Source organism: Megalops cyprinoides, chromosome 4, assembly GCF_013368585.1.
Source record: "Megalops cyprinoides isolate fMegCyp1 chromosome 4, fMegCyp1.pri, whole genome shotgun sequence".
NCBI lineage: Eukaryota > Metazoa > Chordata > Actinopteri > Elopiformes > Megalopidae > Megalops > Megalops cyprinoides.
The window spans coordinates 17,726,512-17,749,124 of record NC_050586.1 but is presented as its reverse complement, the minus strand read 5'-3'; the positions used below and the strand labels follow the sequence as shown (position 1 = coordinate 17,749,124).

At 39.4% G+C, this 22,613-nt stretch overlaps 1 protein-coding gene across 1 annotated transcript; it reads left to right on the top strand.

Moving 5' to 3' along the window:
* Positions 1-687: 687 nt before the first annotated feature.
* castor1 (cytosolic arginine sensor for mTORC1 subunit 1) lies at positions 688-21,536 on the top strand. Its single transcript, XM_036527763.1, has 9 exons — positions 688-1,045; positions 5,826-5,896; positions 6,996-7,189; positions 10,523-10,658; positions 11,056-11,179; positions 12,192-12,302; positions 13,202-13,284; positions 13,821-13,915; positions 20,761-21,536. The coding sequence occupies exons 1-9, from the start codon at positions 933-935 to the stop codon at positions 20,827-20,829; spliced, it is 996 nt and encodes a 331-aa protein (XP_036383656.1). The 5' UTR covers positions 688-932; the 3' UTR covers positions 20,830-21,536.
* The last annotated feature ends 1,077 nt before the right edge of the window (positions 21,537-22,613 follow it).

Below are 22,613 nucleotides of genomic sequence, written 5' to 3'. Positions count from 1 at the left end.
ATGCGTAGATGAAATGATCCGGATTGTTTATTTGTTTTCCCTTATTGTTCTTTTACACTCTTAATACTCGCTCACGCCCGCACGTGCGTCCTAAACCAAAACCAAATCAATAAATTTGTACGTGAAGCTGTGTGTGATGTTCGTATTAATTGGGTTTGAAAATGTGATTATTTAAAATAATAAGTGTTGCAGTGACATAACTACGTTTCACATTGATTTTATCAGGATGTTTTGTATGATAATGTGATCATTTATCACTAGGATAGGTAATTTCTGGCTCAACTAATCTGGGATTATCTAAATTATTCATAATTATTTTACTCTAAATTTAACTTTAACCCTAAGAGAAGTTTTAGGTTCAAATTTTACTTCTAAATGTTTAATCGTGCCTGTTAATTTGTAATGGTATTTAACGTAATATCAGAAATTACACATGTACATCTAATAATGACATATAGTTTTAGATGCTCTAGAAGAACATGTATCCATGAGCATCAATAAAACTGATTGAAATCAAAATACATTAAAAGGTCCTTCATCAATAACACTAAGTATATTGTCAGAGAAGGAGAGTCCCTCCGCATATTACTGTGCTTCTAGCATTTCTCTGTACTGTAGTAGATTTTAAAGAAAACAACGTACCCCTTTAAGACCGAGGGGGCGTGTCATTTCATGGGCCATGTTTTATTTGAATGTCGTTGTGGATCAAGTTGCGTCGCATGTTTTTTCTTCATTCGTGACTGATGTAAGACTTTCTGAAAGAATCGTATACCCGTGGTTGTCAGGCGCTCGGGAATGCGAAATAAGGTGTCCCGTTCGTTTAAAGCATCGCTGTCCGGGGAATATTTTGCAAAACTCCCCGGGAAGAAACGCGCTGAGGTATTTTGTCTCCGGGATAGCGTTGTTTACAACAACTAGCTCGCGAAGCGGAGATGGACCTGCATATTCTAGATCATAGGCTGAAAGTGACTAGCATCTGCAAAGACGGGTTGGTGAATTTCACCCACCCGCTAATCAAACTCATATTTCTCCGGAACAGGACGAGGTAAGCCCGCTGCATTTGGTTAGCTGCTGGCTAGCAAGCCATTTCATCTTGCAACTTGGTTCAGTGTAACTTGATGCCCCTGAATCATACACTAGGGATGTGCAAATGTGCAAAACAAAAATAACTATCTTGCGAGCTAGTAAACTGGGTAAACGGTATCCCTCTATCCCTGTTACCAGAATGTCGTAGTGACCTTATGAGTTTAAATGTCTAGGCCTATGAATGTTATCAACTGCCGCGAATATCCTGAATAGTATGCGACGACTTTACATGTATCTGGCTGAACATTCAACCATTGAGGTTAATGTACAGTTGGCAGCTAGCTAGCTACTGGCGTGATCACAATGTTTGTCGCAGATGTTGAGAGGACATAGTAGCTAATCTAACTACTAAGAGCGCCACACTACGCAGAGTGCCGAACACCACCTTGGCAAGCCTGGACATCTCTCCTGTGTAGGTTTTGCCACTGTAGTTATACGTAAACAAAATTTATGCCAGTAAAGTTGTGAATTGAGAGAGCCAGGGAAAAGAGAGAATAGCTAACCACTGAAGTTAATTGTTAACGTGCAGTTCTAGGAAAACGGAGAAAGCTGTATCGTCGAATGCTTTAAAAAAATTAGCATCGCAAAGAATGCAGTTGTATCGCTGGAGAGCGATTTCCCAGTAAGGGGAAGGTTGTGCGGATGCATTCACATAAACTTGCATGCAGTTTCAGGTAGACCATTTTTACCAGTATAGGTGATCGAATGCAAACTTGGCAAGATAAAACGGTACGTGCAGAGCTTTTCTTTGTTTGATTTGAAGAATTGTTCTCTGCAGTGTTATTGCATGTCTCAGATTCCTTGATGGAGCTAAACATATGTGACTTAGTATGACCCCTAAGACGTTTCTCAGAAAAGACTGGCCCGGATTCAGTCTCACCCCAGTTTAAGTCAGTGCTATTTCAGTAAAATGCACAACATTGGGAGTCTGACATTAGAAAAATGTGTAAAAGTTACCCTTGCATCAACACGACAAATTGGAGTGAGGTCAGACTCAACTTTCTCTGTGAATGGTCAAGTATGCTAACATTTGCAGGCAGACATTCTAAGTCTGATGTCTGCAAGATATTTCCCGCTGTGTTATATGTCAGCTGAATATTTCAGTATTGTTGTGATTCGTGTCCCCATCAAGCAGCTTGGCCTAAACAATAAATTCTGAATGAAGACTGAACATCGCTGAGATAGGACTGAATCACACTCTGAATCATTTTATTGCCTATCAGTGTGTGTGTGTGACCAGACACTGCTCTCAATGGAAAGACTGGGCCTAAAGTGGCTGAACTGAAGGTTAGCTGCGATGGCAGTTTTTTGTAAATCCCTGTAAATCCTCTTTTTGTTATGTAATTGTTATTACACTGGCCATATAATCATTAACCTATTGAATGGGTCCAACATCTGGCCACTGCTTGGAAATCTGCACGCCAGCAATGAATACTGAAGGCAGACATACTGCCCCACGCTCACTTTCCTACACAGAAATTCACAGAGAGTTTATGAGCAGAAACAAGTTTAATAAGTTTAACATGAATTATGTTTATAAGGCAGTGAATATTTTTATATGGGTATAAAGGTCGCAGCATAAATCTGTGCAGTGCTGTATCTGTAAGCAAAATCTTAAAATTATTCTTAATAAATGTAATAATATAAATGCATTTCATATGATCTTAAAGCTCAAAGTGTTCAGAGTGAAATGTTCAATTTTTCTGCACCCATTCCTCCATGTCCATGTTGTGAATTTTCAGTCCTTTTTTTTCCCAGGTAAAATATATTTGACCTGTCTGTATTGCTCTGCCACTGAGTCAGGTCGTAATTAAGTGTGTGTTCTGCGGCCCATTTTGTGGGTTGTGACAGACTCGCCTCCTGTCAGAACATGAAAATTGCCTGAATGAACAGTGAACCTGTGCATCATGTTAGAATGCTCATAACATCGATTAATATGGGAGTGTATAGATATGCCCAGAGATGATTGTTGCTTAACCATACCTGTAAAATTGCAACTCAGCATTGCGTAAATGTACAGCATGATTCAGTGTTTTGTCACTCTTAGCAACAGGCTGCATGCATTTCCATTCAGTGCTGACTGGAATTTACCAGAACTGTCACACAGCAGCTGGTTGTTGAGTCCTTGTTTTGTTCTGCGGCAGTGTGCTGTACTGTTACGTGATATTATCTCTGTTTTTCTGTGGTGGTCTCATTGTTTTCTTGCCCCTAATGGAGGGGACTGGGCCATGTGTGTGCTGTAGGTGACCATTTTTTCAGGGGTTGTGCAACTGCTCAGTAATATGTTGAGTAACAACACAATGAGTTCTAAGGAGTGGCAAGTAACACCACAGAATGAGCTTTAATGTAAAAGATCTTTCACTGAGGTTTTAGTTTACTCATGTAGCCTCTTCAATCCTGACCCCTTCAGGCTGTGTCACTGGGCATTTGGATTGCATAATCATTTGAGTGTGAATTAGACAAGCTACTGTCCTAAAGCACGCATAAGAAATATTACTGGACCAATCGTAACAATACCTTCTTTGTCTTTACATGACATCTTACTGTACTTACTGACTATCTTACTACATGTTTCGTGTATCCATTCAATTTTTTTTTTTTTTTATCATTTGGCCTCTCTATTTCTCGTTGTAACTGCCATAGTCCAAAAGGGAGGTGTCTTGTCCCCAAAAACATAATTGTGGTCACATGCACCTTGTGTTTCCTGCACTTTTCTTTTTCCTGCACAAAAAAAGCTTGTTGCATAGATTGTCAGATTGTTTATTTGGATGTTCAAATTCAGCATTTCTTTTAAACCTTTTGAGATGCTTGCATGGAATCGCCTCTCGCATTAAACTCATGACAGGAGAAAGACGTCCATCTTGCCCCTGTGTTTCTGCTACAGTGTTAATCTGTGAAGGCCAACGGGCTGCTGTGTGATTTTGGGATGGGGGCGGGAGAGCTCGGGGGAGGGGGGGGGGGTAGGCCCTGAGATCACGTCTCCCACTGAGTTTGCTAATGAGTGAAGGCCGGCTGGAACAATGCCTCCCCTGATCCAACAACAATAGAGATTTTTCCACAGGCCTGCTTTTGTGGAGAGGGAAGCTTGGTGCCTGACGGTGGGCCTGTGCTACTCTGGAGCCCTTGGTTCGCTGTGCTGAAGAGGGGAGGGGGTCTACTTGAGCATTAGTACATTAGATCAAACTTGGGCAAGGCTGGGTGTTGCCATTGGTGATAGTGCTGTTGTGTGATCAGGGCCCTTAGACAGACTGAGGTGGATCTTGCAACAAACTGACATCATCATTTCCCATTCATTGCTGAAGCAGTTGAATCGCAACTTTTGAAATCTCTTTCCTTACGTGTTCACTTCCTGTAGAATGAGGAAAGCTGACACCAGACTGCAGTGTTGTCTAGGCTTTTTGTTAGATTCCAGAGGTTTTTGCTCAGTATCTCACTTACCTGATTTATGTGTTTTCATTGTGCTTTCTCAAACAGTAGTGAACACACCAAATACATCCTCTTGCTTAGTCTCTATGGCACCACCTTCCAGATAGGAGAGAGAAGCAGGAAGCATTATCTTTCCATTTCAGCGTATTTATATTATAGTTACATCTCTCTATCCATTTCTGTAAACAAGGTGCAATATTGGATTCATTTCTCACCTCACAGTGACACACTTTTGTCTCAAATTCAATAACTGTCTGTTTTATAATGAATAAAGCAATTTTAGCATGGGATGGAAGTTTTTGAAAATTTTTTTGGAAAAGTCTCAGAATTTTCCCTTTTGATATGTTGTGCTCAGCAACACGATTTATTTAAAAAAAATCTGTAATTCCAAATACTTCAATGCTTACACTGAAAAAATGTTTTAGAATAAAATGTCATGTAGGGTTTGCTTGCTTTTGACCCTAAGAGACAGAGTTCCTATTATACAGTATGCATGAAAAGTGCATGTTGAATATCACATAAACAGGAAATAACCCCTCTGAGGTTCTGTGAGACAGGAAGTGTTCGCCTACTTGCAGGAAGTGCAAGTCCAGGGAGGGTGAGAGGTGAACAGGAAGATGGAGGGTGTCAGAACACAATGAGCTGCTGAGTTAGCTTAACGGGTGGAGCAGTATTTTTTCCTTTTGAATTGATTTCCCTTTTCATGCCACATATTACATTTTGCTGAGTAGGAAATCAAATAGGAATAGATACAGTTTGATACAGTTAGATGTTGGTAAGAGAACTGGTATCAGCACTTCTGGCCTGATCAAGTTTAAGGTAATGCTTCTCTCATGCAAACACAGTCCTTTGAGAACAGGCCCATTCATATCCCATGAGCCTCAGTGGCTGTCCGCTCAATTCAGTTGTGGGAGATGAGTGACCCTTCAATAACAATGACAACATTAAATAGAGCAGAACACAACATCCAAGAGCCCTTGGTTTGGTGACAAAAGCGTTTGGTTTTAGGCCAATTGAATTGTGCATCCCAATTTCCCCTTTTGCTGGCAAGCACCGTATTAATTAAAGGACACCACAATAAAAGCCATTTTATCATAGAAGTGGTAACTGGGCCTTCCTAAGAAAAGAAACAGTGGGTCATTGAAGCAGCCAGTCGAATTTGGATGCACATGTTGTAGGCAGACAGGCAGTCTTGGCCCAATTTGAGCTTGGCATTTGTATGTCTCTCTCTCCCCACTGCCCGCCTGCCTTCCAAAGCAATCTGTTGTCTTTGTTGTTTTTCAGAATTTGCTGCTTCTCTCTTGCTTTCACAGATGCAAGTTCTTCAGTCTGACGGAGACACCAGAGAATTACACAGTAGTGCTTGATGAGGAGGGGTTTAAAGGTAAAAATAAAACTGGGAATAAAAGAGTGGGAATGCTGCTGTGTTCCTGGAAACCTTTATCTTGGCCTCAAAGATGCATGTGTATCTGTTGCTTGTTATTAAAGTTATTTATTTTGTACCCATTTATTTTTAGTAGTCCTTGCAGATTTAGCTGATATTAAAATGCTGCCTCCAGCTCTCATTTGCTACTTCTATTTCGAGTGGTGAAAGCTGGTGCAGAGAGGCCACAAGGGGATGCTTCTGAGAGCTGACTTGAACCAGATTTGTCCCTGTGGCAAAAATGATTTGTTGGAGAAGAAGAGGAATCAGAAAGCCACAGAGTTGCATGTCATGTTGTACAAATACAGCTGTTGCTGGACACCTTAAAAGTGTTCTCGTGCACTGAATCCTGCAGCTGAATGTGTACACTCCAATGTGTCACTTGTGATAACTAGAAGCAACGGAAATGTTCTGAAATTGGAATTAGTCTCTGCACTCTGTCCAGTTTTGCCGAAAGCCTCATACTTCTTAGTTCCTGAACATGCACCTGTTTCCTATTCGCCTGCCAGCATTAGTGTTGACTCTGGCCAGCCAAGACGGACAGGTCATCACTTTCTTAGCAGTAGAGAGGAGTATCCGGTGGTGTGATTGTTGCCCTTAGACAGCACAGGATGCACTTTGACCACCCGCTGTTAACTGACCCGCATCACCTGGGCAGTAAGAACCTGATTTCCCCCTGACCCCACGGTCACAGCTTGGCAGGTGTGCGCATGTGAATGTTGTGGGTGATAGAATTAGGCCAGTATGGACTTGTGTGCTTAAAGTTCATTGCAAATTACTGTAAATAGTCTACTCTAGTTTTTCATTTAATCCAGCTCAGTGGGTGGAAATGTAGAGAAACAGTTACTGCCTTTATAATTTGTGTACACCAAGAGGCTTTTTCTGGTTCTGTGCTGGGCAGTGGAATTAGCCACAGTATGTGCTCGGGCACTTGTGTGGTGTGCCCTGCCTTTTAATGGCCTGGACGGGAATAGCTACACTCTGCTGCTCAGTTCTGGTACATAGGCTTCACATAATGAGCAATGGTTTTTTCTTAAGCTTCCCCTTGTGTCCTCCACAGAGCTCCCATCCTCTGAATACCTGCAGGTGGAGGGTTCCACCTGGCTACCCCTCAACGTGGTGTCCAATGGGCACGCCTCCAGCAGCTCCCAGGCTGTGGGAGTCACTAAGATTGCCAAGTCTGTCATCGCCCCGCTGGCTGAGCAGCATGTGTCCGTCTTCATGCTGTCCACATATCAGACGGACTTCATCCTGGTGAGCTCCTGGTCTTCCCTCCTGTCCCACCTCATCCCTGCCTCTACCCGCCCCTTCTCCTCTCTTAAAGCCAAACACCACTGCCATTTCTTCTGCACTTTAAAGACCGAATGGGGTACTGCTATGAATGCTTTGCCCCAAAAATGACATTGAACTCATGCTGCAGCAACCAGTACACATTTTACTCTTGTAGGTTCCTTGTCTGCTGAAAGGAGTTAAAGGCTGCTAAAAGGAGACGAAAGACCGTTAAACACAAATGCAGCTGCTAAATTTAGCTGTTGTCAGCTTGCATGTTAAAAGCTTACTAGTCTGAATGTTAATAGCAGACGAAAATGTGTATGTAACCGAAACTTTCAAAGCAGGATGCGCTAATGTTTAACACTGTATTTTTGGTGCAGGACGTGACATATCTCCTCATGGTAGTGAAACCTCATTTGTTGCCTGTTTTATTCATAGTCAGGGTTCCTGACTGCTTATTGCTTAATTTGTAGACCCTGCATTCTGCTTTTCATGTGCTCCACATACTCCTTAGTATTTCCCTGTCAGAGATAAACAAGCTCTCTCTCTCATACTCCCTCATATTTTCGAAATTGCATTCGCTGTTTTTTTTTTTGTTTTGTTTTTTTTTTTAGTTCTGCTATTTTTTCTTGCGGTATCACTTCATTTCATACGACAGGTCTAAAAGCATTATTATCACCCTGTTCATCTAATTTGCAATATCATTGAATGCTGCTCAGTAATATAATAATAATTTTCTTTGCTATGTTACATGCACGAATTGCAGTCTGAAGTAAAATAGATAGGAATGAGGAAAGTCAACAACATCATCATGTGCACAAATTGCACCTGATGTCATCACGCTGGAAACAGACTTCACTTTCATCTACATGTGACAACAAAGAGGATCTAGCAAAAGTGTTTTTATCTGACAGTGATACCTGCTGGGGTATAATAAAACCTTAGTGTTTTTACAATAAATGAAATTCTCTTCTGTTGTTTATAATATAAATGGGTTGATATTATACTTAAGGTACCAAAATAACAGATGACCTTGTATCATTAAATAGGGAGTTGCTTTCATGCATGTTTCAAGCAAATAAGGACTGGACAATAGCATTGGTCAAGTGTTGTTTTTACCCTGGGCAGGTAAAGAGGATATTTTACTGGCCCATTCAGGCCGCTAAGAAACTGTGCTATTCGGGGTCTGTTTTAATCCTTTCATCATGTTATAAACATGCAAATATTGATCTTACTGTCTTCTGTTCTGACTGCCTGTTGTCCATAGTAGTTGAATGGAACTTTATTGTTAACAGTAAATTCACAAAAGGAAGTTGGTTTGATTGGCCCATATACATTCTTACTCTGCACATCTAGCTGTTCAAGTTCAGAATGGTGTTTCAGTGCCTATGAACAGTTCCTACTACGAGGAATTTTTTTAGTGTTAAAGATGTTTTGAGGTCAGATGACATACATTACTAAGTTGCCTGATTTTACTGAACAATACGCTCTTTCAGAACCGTGGAAAGCGGTCACTAAGTAAAGACAAGTTTACACTATAACAAATGAACATGTTGTTGATGGAATGCAGATGGTAAGGATTGGATGCATTTTAAATGAATGTATTATACATGTATATTATACATATTATTTTATGGTATAAACACAACATAGGTGTTGATATCATAAAACTGCATAACATTTGTATTTTTCCATGTGACTGCCAATTGCCTCCTCACTGCCCCAACATTTCTTAAATATCCCTGTACTAAAATTATAGGTCTAATCACATGATAAGATAAGATAAGAGAGCTTTGTTGTCATTGTCCAGGACAACGAAATTACAGTTGCTATGCGTTGTTAGTGCCAGGACAACACCAGAGAAAGAAATGGTTCATAGCATCTGGTTGCCAATCACCAGGCTATGTGGTAACAGAGAATGGAAGGTCGTGTAAAAGACAGAGGAGATAATCTGTGCCCATGGCTCAGGTGGCCCTTTAAACTGTTGAGCAAAACTTTCACATCCACTGGTAGATGGAAAGAAAAGCGTAATGCTTTGCGTTTGGGTTTTGCAGTGTTCCCAACCATATGTGTTTATACAGAGAACAAATAACGATGTCTTAGTGATGTTTACGTTTAAAGCCTAGAAACGTTTGTGCATAAAAACACATTTCATTGGTAGATTAGTGAGATGCATACAGGAGAGGCATGGAACTGTTCCTGTACTGTTTCATTTTTGTATTTTTCTGCATGATTAACCTTCGTGTCAGTTTCAATGAGGGTCACCCGTAGTAAAAGACTGAGGCCTTTTTACTTGACTCATCTTGATGTGGTAGCTCTGTCTTCATCTGATAAAATCATTTTGGTTGTAATAAAACCCAGAATGTTTTAGACAAAAATAATGAAGAGGTTCTCACATTGAAAAAGTTTCAGATAGATGAAAATGGCGGTGCAACTCAGAACTCTTATGCAGCACTAGCTAGACTTGCTTTAAACCAAGTATGAATTTTGCATGTGAACTTTATTCCACACATCTTTGTACTTGACACATAAAATTGTCAGTAGATCTCTGTTTTTTATATGGAATGCCATATATAAGGGAACTACATAATTCTAGTATGAATTTTATTATGCTCTTTGAATGTCACATATTTATACTATGTTTTTTGTGCATGTGAACACATGTAATTCTTGTATGGCTTTTACAGACCTTTTGTGTACATGCTACCAAACTGTAGCACCAAAACATATAATTACACACAACATTAAAACATTTGTTCATTGAAGTAATTTCAGACACATTCAAATTAAAAACCATCAATGTCAAAACATTAATGTTAAAATTTAAAATACCTGAGGATTTTCCTTTGATCGCAAACAACGCTTTCCTGCCACGCACCTAGTCACCCAAACCACCTTTAAATGTGACAGTGAATGATTAGGCCTGTTATTCAGAATGATAGAGCAACACAACAACCATTTTAGACATGACATGAAATAGCCTACAATGTTTGGCTGCTTGCGATTTCTCCCAGACTTCCTTAGTCGTACTAGGACATTAGTTTTAAAAACAAACTTCATTTGAAATGTTCATCTTGCTTCAGCACTGTTGTACGACTGAAGACTTTGTTGCTGCAAGACTGCTGATTCCAAACAAGATTGCTTCAGGGGAAAAAGCATGGATTTTTTTCTTATTCAAACCTTTTCAGTTCAGAGTATTTACATTGACCTATGAAAACGATTTTAGAGCTGTAGAGGATGTTGTCGGGTTGGTGCTGAGAGATGGGATGAGGGGGTGGGGGCTTAGTAAATCAGGGGCTCTGTGGTGTTCTCCAGGTGCGGGAGAAGGACCTGTCCGTGGTCGTCCACACTCTGGAAGAGGAGTTCAACATCTACAGGGAGGTGGGTGGAGAGTCAGTCCCTGTCCATAGCCAGGATGTGCACAACGGTCTCCAGAAGAACGGCAAGGAGGGTAAGCAGAACAAGCTTACCCTCATGTTTTCGGGCTCCTGAAAGGGAGACCTCTGGGGCATTCAAACTTTTGAGGTAGTGATAAGGCACACAGCTGTCAAACCATCATTCATAATTTGTCTTTTTGAGGAACACAGACACACTAGGTGAATGTTGTAATTGTAGTAGCTACATTATAGTAGCTACAGTAGACCACCAGCACTCTCAACTGTTTTGTAATGTACTGACTGTCACAGCATTCAGAGTGATATTAGGGTGAAGCGCATTGAAGACAGCGCTAAGAAATTGAAGTGATCAGAGCCCATGAACTGAACGTGTTACACACAACTCCCAAAGAAGGGCACTACTGCATGGTATGAGTGGGTGAGGTCATGATCTTTTCTCTACCTCTGTGACAGCCACCAAGCCCACTGTGCACCCGGTGCTGAGTCCACAAAACCAGTTCTGCGTCATGAGTTTGGACCCAGACACCCTGCCAGCTATAGCCACCACGCTCATTGACGTGCTCTTCTATTCCAGCAGGTGAGGTCCCTCCTCCCACCCCGTCAACTATGACAGTCTGGAATACTTGCGAAGCCAAAGTTCAGTGTTTGTCTGTGAAACGTCATCCATTACTCTGTTCATAGCTCACATTCTGTCTGAACATTCTTTTTTAATTGTCAAATTTGTATAATTTAGGAAGGGAAAGATGTTCAGAGCTCTAGACATTACTTCCAGTTGTAGTTTTACTTCTGGGATGCACAGGCAGAATCCTTGAGGTCTGTAACATTAGCCCTTTTTGTTCTGCCTCATTCCTTAATTATTTAATTCAGATTTTCTAAAATCTCTACTTGTAGCAGGTGTAAGTCAGTTGCCGATCAAACAGAAACTGATTTTCTATCCTTTAGGATTGGATTGGCCCATCCCTGTTTTATGGGTTTTGCTCGTTGTTGGCTATACAATGATCTCCTTTGTTGCAAGAGTTTGAGACGTTGCCTACGCTGTTACTGACTGTCAGTAGTTTGAGTATTTTGATCGCTGAATTGCCTTTTACACCTTTATTACACACCCAAGATGTCATTTTGAATGCTGTTTTACCTTTTAACAAACCCTGTTTGGAATTACTAGTTGTACATTGGGCTCGTTTCACCACAGCAACCTCTACACTAGTCCAAGTGTGCTGAAGCCAGGCAAATGCAATCCTCCAGAACACTCGCACAAAGCCAATGTCTATTTTTGCACTACCAGTAACACAGTGAACCACAGTGAAGTGAGAGTCAAATGGAGCATAGACATTACTTGAGTATCTTCACCAGAGCAACTTGCAGGCTGCTGACAAATCTCAGGGTGCCTGGGAGAGATGAGACAAGGAAACCCTGGCTGATCTAGCAATCCTACCAGCACAAAGCCAATTTGCTCCACTGTTGTGGGCTTCTTGTCATTGTCAGCAGATGAGATTGTTGCTTTCACGTCCGGTTTGCACAAGATTTGCAGTTTGATTGAGACATCCTGCTCCACTAATGAGGTATATTTGTGTGCATTGTTTGCCCAACAGTCCAAAAGAGGAATCTCAGCTCAACCAGGACTTGGACTGTATAAAGTTCTTCTCCTTCTCCCTGATTGATGGCTACATTTCCCTTGTCATGGACACTGAAGCACAGCGACAGTAAGAAAACCCTCTCATTATCTCTCTCCCAGGCAACATGTGCATGTTGCAGAGAGTACGAAGTCTTCCAATCACTATAACCATACGGAAACTCTACTTACTGTCTTCTCTTGAAAAAAATACAAAGGTGTTTCAGAGAGTTGCATGGGAAACGTGCATTCAAACACATTTATCTAAAGACTTATACTTCAATGCTTGATATTTGTCTCTTAGGCATCAACGTCACTATTTATATTTGTCTATGTATGAATTAATTTGATTAAAACTTTTATTTTCAAAGTAGCCAAAAAATAGTTTTTGGCTACTTTGAAGAATCTAAGATATAAGATAGTTTTGAGTTGATAGACACTTTTTTGTCACTGCATAATTATATTTGTGTTATTTCATATTCTAAAATATGCAAGATAAAGAAAAAATAAAGAAAAACCTTTCTATGAGTAGGTGTGTCCAAACCTTAATAATGCTACTGTATGGTAGGCTCCACTCCACCACCAGTGTGGATTTGGCTGCTGATATCCCTTCACAGCACCATTTCTCTGACTCTCATTGGCTCTTTTTCTATAGCTGATTGATTTTAAAACTGTACTCCCAAAGGGAAGACAGATGACCTTGGCTACTCTGGCAGGGACAGCAAACATCCTATGATATTAAAAATGTCTGTTAGTAGTCTGTCTATTTAAGCAGTGAAGTTGAAAACCACCTGCTGTTGCGCAAGGTGATATGAACTTGAATGTGAAAATCATATTTTACCATTGTAGTCCTTGCAGATTGTCTTCCTCCTTTACCCTATTTCAGCATAATCCCATGTAATCAGGGGAAAGGAGTTGGCTCAAAGCCATCTTAATTGCACTGGAACAGACTACAGACTACTCTGCATCTGTGCCCTGTGCATTTGGCAGGTTCCCTGCTGACCTGCTGTTCACCAGCTCTTCGGGTGAACTGTGGAGGATGGTGCGCATTGGGGGACAGCCACTCGGATTTGGTGAGACAACCGCCACCCCCACCCTGTGTGTTGTCTCAGACATTTTTTTGGTTTCTGAATAGTTGGCGTACAGAGCCACCTGCAAGTCAGTGAAAGGACCTGCACCTTCTCTTGCTGTGTGCTGACACAGTTCGCTTCCTGTTTGTTTCTTGCTTTTGGGTTTGTCATACGTTAATGTAATTTTATTTTCCCTTTTCTGTAACCATTTCAGTCACACGCTTCTCAGAGGTTAGCATGCTATGTTTTTAAGTTTGTCCAGAGAAATGTATGCAAGAGAAAAAGACTGGCTTTTCTGATAAACCATTGCAATGGCTGATAGAATACTTCTATTCACAATATAAAGATGTTAGAGGTCTTGTATTTATGTGTACTTAACATCACAACATATTTCTTTGTAGAAAAGTTTAGCCTCAGTACAATGTCTTGTTAAGCTTCAAGGCAGAGTAGACTGCCACTCTTGTGCTGAGACTGCCCAAGGGGGTATAGAGACCACAACCAACAGAATCCATAATTTCCCTCTGTTCCCGCTGTCCCAGATGAGTGTGGCATCGTTGCTCAGATCTCCCAGCCTCTGGCTGACAGTGACATCTCTGCATACTATATCAGCACTTTCAGCTTCGACCACGCTCTGGTGAGTGCTCCCTCCTCTCAATCCTCAGAGGCCTTAGAAACACTGCACCAGCAAGTGCTCTGCCTCAAGGCATATTCTTCCCTGACAAAATAAAGAGAACCAGATATTGTCCACAGGGGGAACTCAAAATTCATATTTACAAAAACAATTGCAATCTTAATAGGGCAATACATCGTTCAACATGACAGTGTAAAATGAAAAACTGATATACAGCGTACCTGCAGTTCACTAGCAGTGTACATAATGTTTACTATGAATAGTGTGCCATAGGCAGTGGCAGGTGGATTGACTCACAATATTAAAAGTTACTGATTAATCATGTTTAATTTACCTAATTACTGCCATTCTGTCTTCCATAGCAATAAATGTTGCTTTTAGTTTTGATGCAATCTGTATTTGGTCATGTGTGTTGAATATTTTAGCCACGTTACTGTTATTTTATGGTTTCAGTTTCTGGTTGTTTCATGCTTTGTTCTGTACTGTAGAGGTTTGAGGATGATAAAAAAATAATTATAATTATATAATTAAATTATAAATATATAATAATATATAATATTAAAAATAATATGGTGCTGATTTTTAAGTCTTCATGCATTTGTCCCAGCAAAGTTTCTTGTCTTTATCCAAACTGAAATATGTACATTTTCCTTCTAGTTATGTTCTCTTTCCTTAACAGTAGATGGCAGTATAGTTGTTGGACTTTAGTTGACCAGCAGTTCCTTTGTCTTGATAATGCTGATTACATCCATAAAAGGCTGAATATTGTTTGACATGTTTGTTCTGTAAGTGTAAATGTTGCCACGGATAGGTACTCCTGCAGATTTGATGTTATGCTGATTTTATGAAATTCTTTAGATGCAACAGCACATTCCCTGATTTACACTTTATACTTAAAACACAAATCCTTATGTTTACATCCTTATGTTTACTTTATTGAGTGTTAACATCACTAGGTAGTCATGGATGGTTTATAATACATGGAAAAATTAAGTGACATGTGCTTGTCCCATATATTCTTTATGTTTTAACTCCAGGGAAACTGAAGGAGAAAATAGGCTAACTAACTACTTATGTCATTGAGTTCATGTGATTCTATCAGTGCATCTCTTGGAATAAAAAAACTGTTGTTTGTGTGAAGCACATTGTCACATGGACAGGAATCCATGTCTGCATGAGTGTAGCATTACTACAGTAATGGACATTACCAAATCAATATCTAAGCTGTACAAGATGGATAGCTTGTTTTCTGGCAAGTAACGGACACATTCATCTGTAATTGTAAAATCACTAGCTAGCGTCAAGTTCATTCAAAATCCCTGTTTAGGCATTCCCAGAGTGCCTTCCTTACCTCGTCTGTTAACTGTTGTGGTCATGTACCATACTTCCCATATCATTCTGTACAGCACCACACCTAGTGTATCAAATCTTACCATCACTTACCTCTCCTGTTTATCCTTACCATAGCTTGCTACCTAAATTAAAAATGGCAATACTTGACCACAGTACAACACAGACCCAGCCTACCAATTGTTTTACCGTGTTTTGACTGTGTAATTAATAGTTTTACTATATTCATTACTGTACCATACCATATCATACAACAAAACTTTATCATATGTTTTCATATATTACGGTTGTATGTAATAAAGATTTCTGTCACATGAAAGTAAGTTTCTCCTGAAACTTTACCAGTTTAGCTGTAATTTCAAGACAAAGATTGATTACATGTTGCATGTTTCTCTCACATAAAACCCTGTTGCACCGGATCATGGTTTTCTGTTTATAATTAGGATGAGCATAGCTGGAGAATGCGTTAATTCTCTCATTTTCTGTTTTTACTGGAGCAAATAGCTGGGCCCTATTTAAGCAGCAGAAAAACACAGTGCAACAATAAAACCTCAGTGGGCAAGTGCTATTTTGTTATTTTGGGAAGACATGAACTGTTAAAAAAAACAAGTTCCACTGAAATTGCTATTCTCGGCCTTGCTTTTTTTTTTTTAGAGCTTGCACTGAGTGGGTGTACACAGGCATCCAACTGGTGTAACAATCTAATATATACCAGTATATCAGAATTATTTGTATTGCTGTAGCTAAGCTTTATGTTCAGTATTTCATTAGGAATTGTGGATAAAATGTGAATTGGTACACACAGATTTGAAATAGAGGACATTGACAATAAGGAAACTTAAAGGATTGCTCTTCTGTTGTGCCATCCATTACTCATTTGCCTGTTCCTCAGTGCAGTCATTCAATTACATCAATTCAGCGCTACAGTCAAGATTGTCATGCAGAGTATATACATGGATTAATAAAGACTAACTTGTAGTTCAAGTGAATCTGAGATACCATGTCAGATTGGTGTTATCCACATGTGGGGACACAACTTCACTGTGGAAACTTGCTAGCTGTAATAAAGCCAACACCGTACCTTCTGAGACCTGTGGATGTACTCTCAATGTTCCCCAGTCAAAATGCGTTACTGTTAAATTGGGAATAAAGTAGCAGTTAGATGTTGGTACATCAGCATTTCAGATGAAGCAAAACTACATCACACAGATATGTATACGGAATGACAGTGATTATTAGAAAATTCTGTACACTGTTTGCTAAATAAAACACTGATACAAAATAATTGAAACCTTGGATTTACTGTTCACCTGAATGGCAGTGCAGAGAGATGCACATGAAAAGTGTCGAATGCGTATTTGTGCTGAAATTTCTGCATTGTTCCCCTTGCCAGGCTGGTACAAAAAGTTTAAGTGACAATAAAGTGACAACCTTCTGTGATACAGGCAAGTTGCTCTCATTAAGAGCATCTGTCAAGAGAAAAAAATCCACATACAATAGTAATGTTAAACTTTACACTTTAATATTAAATTAAAATTAAATTACATTTGGTCAAAGTTTTCTTAGTTAAAAAGTGTCACATTATTAACTGAAATTGAGCTAAGTGGGAGGGGGTGTGAGGACAGTGGATTTTGCCTTTCAGTTTTGACCAGTTTATGTATTTAAACTATTTTTGAAATTAATTTAATTAATTTATTTTGTATGTCACTCATCCCAGCTGTAACACACTAAAGATGGTGCACTGATATTCTGCTTCTGCACTTTGAGATGTGTGTAAATACCAGTGTGTCCTGGAGCTGGTGCAAGCATCTTAATAAGCAAATGCAAGGACATACCCTTGTCACACCCCCTGCTCATTAAGGAGGTAGCCTCAGTCCATGTGTACTGAGCACCTACATTTGCACTGTGCAAATGTCATGATTCAGAAATACCCTTTTGATACTAGTGCCAGGTGTTTGCCTTTGCATTCGTTAAGTATATTCCAACTTCTGAAATGGGGTTCTCTGTTATAACTGTAGCATAATACAATTTAGAATCGTCTCAAATGCATTCATTTGCATTTTATTGCTTATCATAGTTTATCATTGCAATTTTGCTTAATATATCTGAATGTATCTGCTCTATAGTTTTGAAACAAAGGTTGCAAAAGAGGGAACGTCCACAGAACGGTTCCATAGCCTTGAGAAACGATGTCACATGTGTTAGGTACGTAAGTTTTATTCCACTGAGAAATATTCACATGATTTAGGGAAATGTGGGTGGTGGTTGCTGATAACACAGGGATTGGAGTTAGTGTTTTGTGAGTTCTTGGAAGGGATCCATTGTCTATGCAAGTTCAAAATGTTTGTAAAGAGACAGGAATGTGTGCACCATAAAATTCTTGTTAATGTGGGAGTCTGATGTCACTGAAATTAGATCTAATGTTAGTCTGATCGTGACTGTTCAGTCCTGTGGCTTGGCTGTAAATGTAGTTTTCCATGGTTGCACAAGAAAAACAAGCCACTCATTCACTTTCTAGGAATTAGCTTTCTAGTAATAATATGCACAAAAAGTCTTTCAATAAAAAGTTACTTAATATGAATGAACCAATATAATGTCTCCAACAGCCCTTAGCCCTCTTTACTGCACTGGGGCACTGTTATTCCAAAGTCAGGGGAAAATCATTTAAAAAAGCCTTGTCTCCACATTAGTGAAGATATTACTTGGGTTCTTATGGTATATTTGTTGGGTTTACCTGTTTACATTTAATAAACAAAAAACACTTGGTCAAGGAATAATTTTGCTTTCCTGCTGTATCTTAATACTTAAGTGATCCCAAAGGGCTGCAAGTTAAATGGACAGAGCTATAGCAACATTACCAGAATTACAGTTGATGTTGGTTGCAGCTTCTCTAGTTAAATCTAGAGCCTTTAGATTTATGCCTTACAATTTTGTGAATAGGGAGGATGTTAATAGATCTAAAACTAAAATCCACTCATTCGTTTTTGAAATCATAAAACTCCTTGTTGATATGTATGAGTGTGAAAGTTATTATGAACACATAATACATTTGGGATGAGTATTCAAATGTTTGAAATGAAGCAGGTGCTTGACAATTGACAGTTTTTATTTTCATAGAACTAGAATTAAAAATATCTGGAGCTTGCCATATCACGGAATGCATTCACTGAATTACATGAGCATTGCACTCCCTTATCAGTCCTTCATCACTGAAAAGAAACCACTTTGATGAGAAATACTTTGATGGAACAGCTAAAATAAGCAAGATTAGCGGTGCATCCCTGAGCAAGATTAGCAGTGCAACAGGATACCACAAAGCTACCAGCTCTTTGTGTTACCCTATGCACTTTTAGCATGCAGGCACACAATTGGACCATGCAACGGACAGAGTTAAGCAGATGTATATCGTAACTTTCACTAACATAGCCGCATCAGCCACTACCATCTTTTGGAAAAAAGCACTGACCTCATTGCCTAATCGATTGCTTTGGGAAAAAAAAATACTCTTGCTAGCTGTTGCTAGTGATGGTTTTTGCTAAGACATGAAATTGCTTGTTATTCAGGCCAAATGGTTCTCATAGTTGAAAGCTGGGTCCCCACTTGAGTTTGCTTTGCAGAAGTTTTTTTTTTTTTTAATCGGATACAGCCCCCTCTAGTTGATGTGCTCACTGTTTGAGGTGAGGTATGTCACATTCTGTCCTGTTTCATTTAGCACTTTGATTCCTTATGAGGCAGTGGTAAGCTGTAAGGGAGGAGAAACTCGGCTTGGGGCCAGATGGTTCTATGTTCCATTCCCAGGTGAGGGAATCATCTGCCTTGAGCAGGGCATTTAACCTGAATTGCTTTAGTATGACATCAAACTGTATATATGGATGATATGTAAAATATAATGCTCTGCAGACCATGGATAAGGCTGTTTAACTAGCAAAAGAATACTAATGTTAGTAATAGTCCACATTACAGTTTCGTATTGCAGTTATTTCCAATCTCAATTATGATTTAGTTAAACTATGATATGTAAATCAACAACAGGCCTCACCAGTGATTTCTATTGATTTATTGTTTATTATTATTTTTTGGCAAGGCTTCAAAGGACTTTTTTTGTGATGAAGATATGTTAACATTATTGTGACTTCAGGAAGTTGCCTCTTGTTTAGACAATTTGGCTGTTTGACATTCGTATGATAGGATGTTTGACATTTGAAGGCCGTTGATTAAGGCTGGTGCCTTCAAAAACACACCAAATGGAAATCTCACTCTGGAACTTATGATAATTCTTAATGCTTTTTTTGTCCTTGTGTTATACTTCTATTTGAAGTTGGATGATTCCAAATGCATAGTAGCCAAGTTTATGGAAGGTGCCCATCTAATTTTCCTACATTGAATTAACATTTTGCTGAAATGGCCACCTTTTCCTTTGATACGTTTTACACATGAATTGACAGTTCTGCAACCTTCAGTTACACCCTTGTTGGTTTCCTTGTGATCAAGAATAGCTGAAATGCACATGTTCCCATACAAAAAAATCTATATTGAGAATGCATTTTAGATAATATATACAGTATTTTTAGTTCAATAATAATATTTAAAATATGTAAATAATTTCCATTTTGGTATATCACTATATTTATTGTTTGTGCTAATTTAGTGCAAGTATATTTCCATTCTGTTATTGGGCTGAACAACATATGTGTCTGTATATTAAAATATATTCCATTTCCATATGGGTTTGCTCACAGATTTAAACCCCAAAAAATGCTAACTAGCGTAGTTCCTGTATTTCAGCGTAAACCAATTAGCTGTTACCTCCTATAAGTTACTGTATTTGTATTTGTTTTACAAGTAACTAAATTCACTGGCAATTATTAGTATAGTTTTATGCTACATAACAGTGGAAGTGTCATATTCAGATTGTTTGACAATATACTATGTGCTGAAAACAAGTCTTCACAGGATTGTTTTGGTAGGATGCATGAATACCAATAACCCCTCAGGTCTGAGAACTAAAAATAGGGCTGTTTTAATTTCATAGGTCATTAGTCCCACAGGTCCTGCTATCGCTCCTTAAACAGTCAGTTACACAACACCATGGGCGACATTTCTGTTATTCCCTCAAATTTGTTATTACCTTTGTTTCTCGTTGTGTGATTATTTTCTTATTTAAAAGCATTGTAACAAATGTTCTTCAGTGTTTAATGCTACTGTGGGTAGTTAGTGAAGGCTGATAAAGATTTGTTTATCAGATTGGTTATGTCCAACATTCATTATACCATTGTATGTCATTCAGTCTCCAGTTTACTGACATATTTTTACATAACATGGATAATGGTGATTTTAAAACAAAACTACACCCCTTCGTCATGGAAGCATCATGAAATGTCTGCCAAAAATGTGATCAAAACAACCTTCCTTGCATAGCAGTGTGCTGTCAGAAGTCAGCTGCACATTGAAGTGGAATGACATGGCCTGTTTTTATATTTTTCTTTCCTTCCTCCCAGGTTCCTGAAGAGGACATTGCCAGTGTGATCGACATGTTACAGCAGCAGAGGCAGGAACCAGCATGTTGACTGCATCTGCTATGCCCCCCTGCCCCCCTGCCCCCCAGTCTCTAGCTGGGCAGGGGCCAAATGCAGTGGGAGCCACTACTTTTGTGCCTAGAATTAACACTGCAGAGAGAGCAGTATTATCTTTCACTGGTTGCCGTGACCACCAAAGCACTTCCATTAAAGGTATTGACCTGAAGAGCCTTTTTTTCTCAACGTGCAGTTGGTGGTTTGGAAGCACTGAACTTTTCCCTCTTGTTTTCTTTTTACTGCAGCACAGAATACTTATGTTTCATGCCTGAGTCTTCCATTCTTGCAATATCAGACCCTATAGGGTGGAAAGCCCTCCTTTGGCTCATGTGGTCAAAACGCCAAGTGAGCCGCCGAGCAGCTGCAAAACTCTGGCACCCAGGAGTTCACTGGAATTGTGGGAACTGTACCCTCAGTTATTCTGTTAATTTTGTGTTCCATGGCTGAATTATATCTGAAATAAAGCCTGTTACTGAAGTGTCCAGTTCGAGGGGACTGTAAACCCTCATAAAAGAGTGAATAGGTAAACAAAAAAGGTCATATTTTTTGAAATGTTGTTGACTCCTGTGACATCATTCCTTTTAGGGACTTGCATAAGGGTACAACACAGTTTACTCTGTGACATATTAATAGTTTACTAATTCATTTTCCATGCAAAATAGAATGGAATAGATGAAAAGCAGTTTAGACAGCCTCAGCCTCAGCCTTGGATTGTTATCAGTTCAACGTCTGTTTGTGTCTGAGCAATAGTTTCTTCCGAAAGTATTATGATTGAGTTGGAAAGAGTTTCTAATTCCCCAAGTTGATGGGTCTGTAGATAGCCATGGACATCAGTACCATGTCTCATGCTACACCCATGCTGGCCTAGAGACAGCCTCATGCCACACTGTGTCAGGTTGACCTATTTTTTTTTTTTTTGCTTTTCAACATAAAAAGGGAGTTAAATTTCCTTTGAAGTCTCTAATATGTACTGCCTGTCAATGCTGACGATACACAGCATATCGCACTGAGGCGTTTCTTTTCTTTTTTGGGTGAATGCTGCATTATGAAAAGCATTCTTAAGCAATCCTCAGTGTCCTTTTTCTCAGCAGTTTATAACCAGTTTATATGACTCTTAGGTTGCTGTGAATATCACAACCATTGACAGGACTATTAGCTCTAGTACCTGAAGCTTGAACACTACTTTTACATTGTCTGGTTTATGTTGCCTTTGAATTGAGGTCAGCTGGAGACAGAATCATGTGGTTTTTTTTTTTTTTTTTTGTAGAATAAAAGCTACTAACTGAACCACTCTGTTATCATCAGTTCTTCTGAAACTATGTAGTCTCTTTTTGGTACAGCCACATTTTGTACAATAAGTACTATGTCAAAAAATTTGTAAAGTACTGCATTATTCAATAAAAAATTCATACATTAAAGGCTGCATTGATTTATTGACAGTAACAGCTTTAATGAATGAAGTGTCAGGTGGCTACCTGAGGAACAACCATCTTTGCCTTTCCCGGTGGGCTGAGTAGTAGTGTTTGTCATCACGCTGGGCTATTTTTGGAAAGTTTAGCCTCACTATCGTTGTGCATTACTCAAGCCTCTAGCGTTATTTATGCAGTTATGGAGATGGAAAGTGTTTGTGGTGCTACAGTCACATTGACTGCACTTCTGATAATAGAAATGGTCTGCTAGGTCTACTGTGAGGTGGAGTTCCACAGGAAGAGGAGCAGGGTTAAAAGGTGTGCTTCCCCACAATAATCTTCAGCCTCATCAAGAGGGAATAGGAAAAA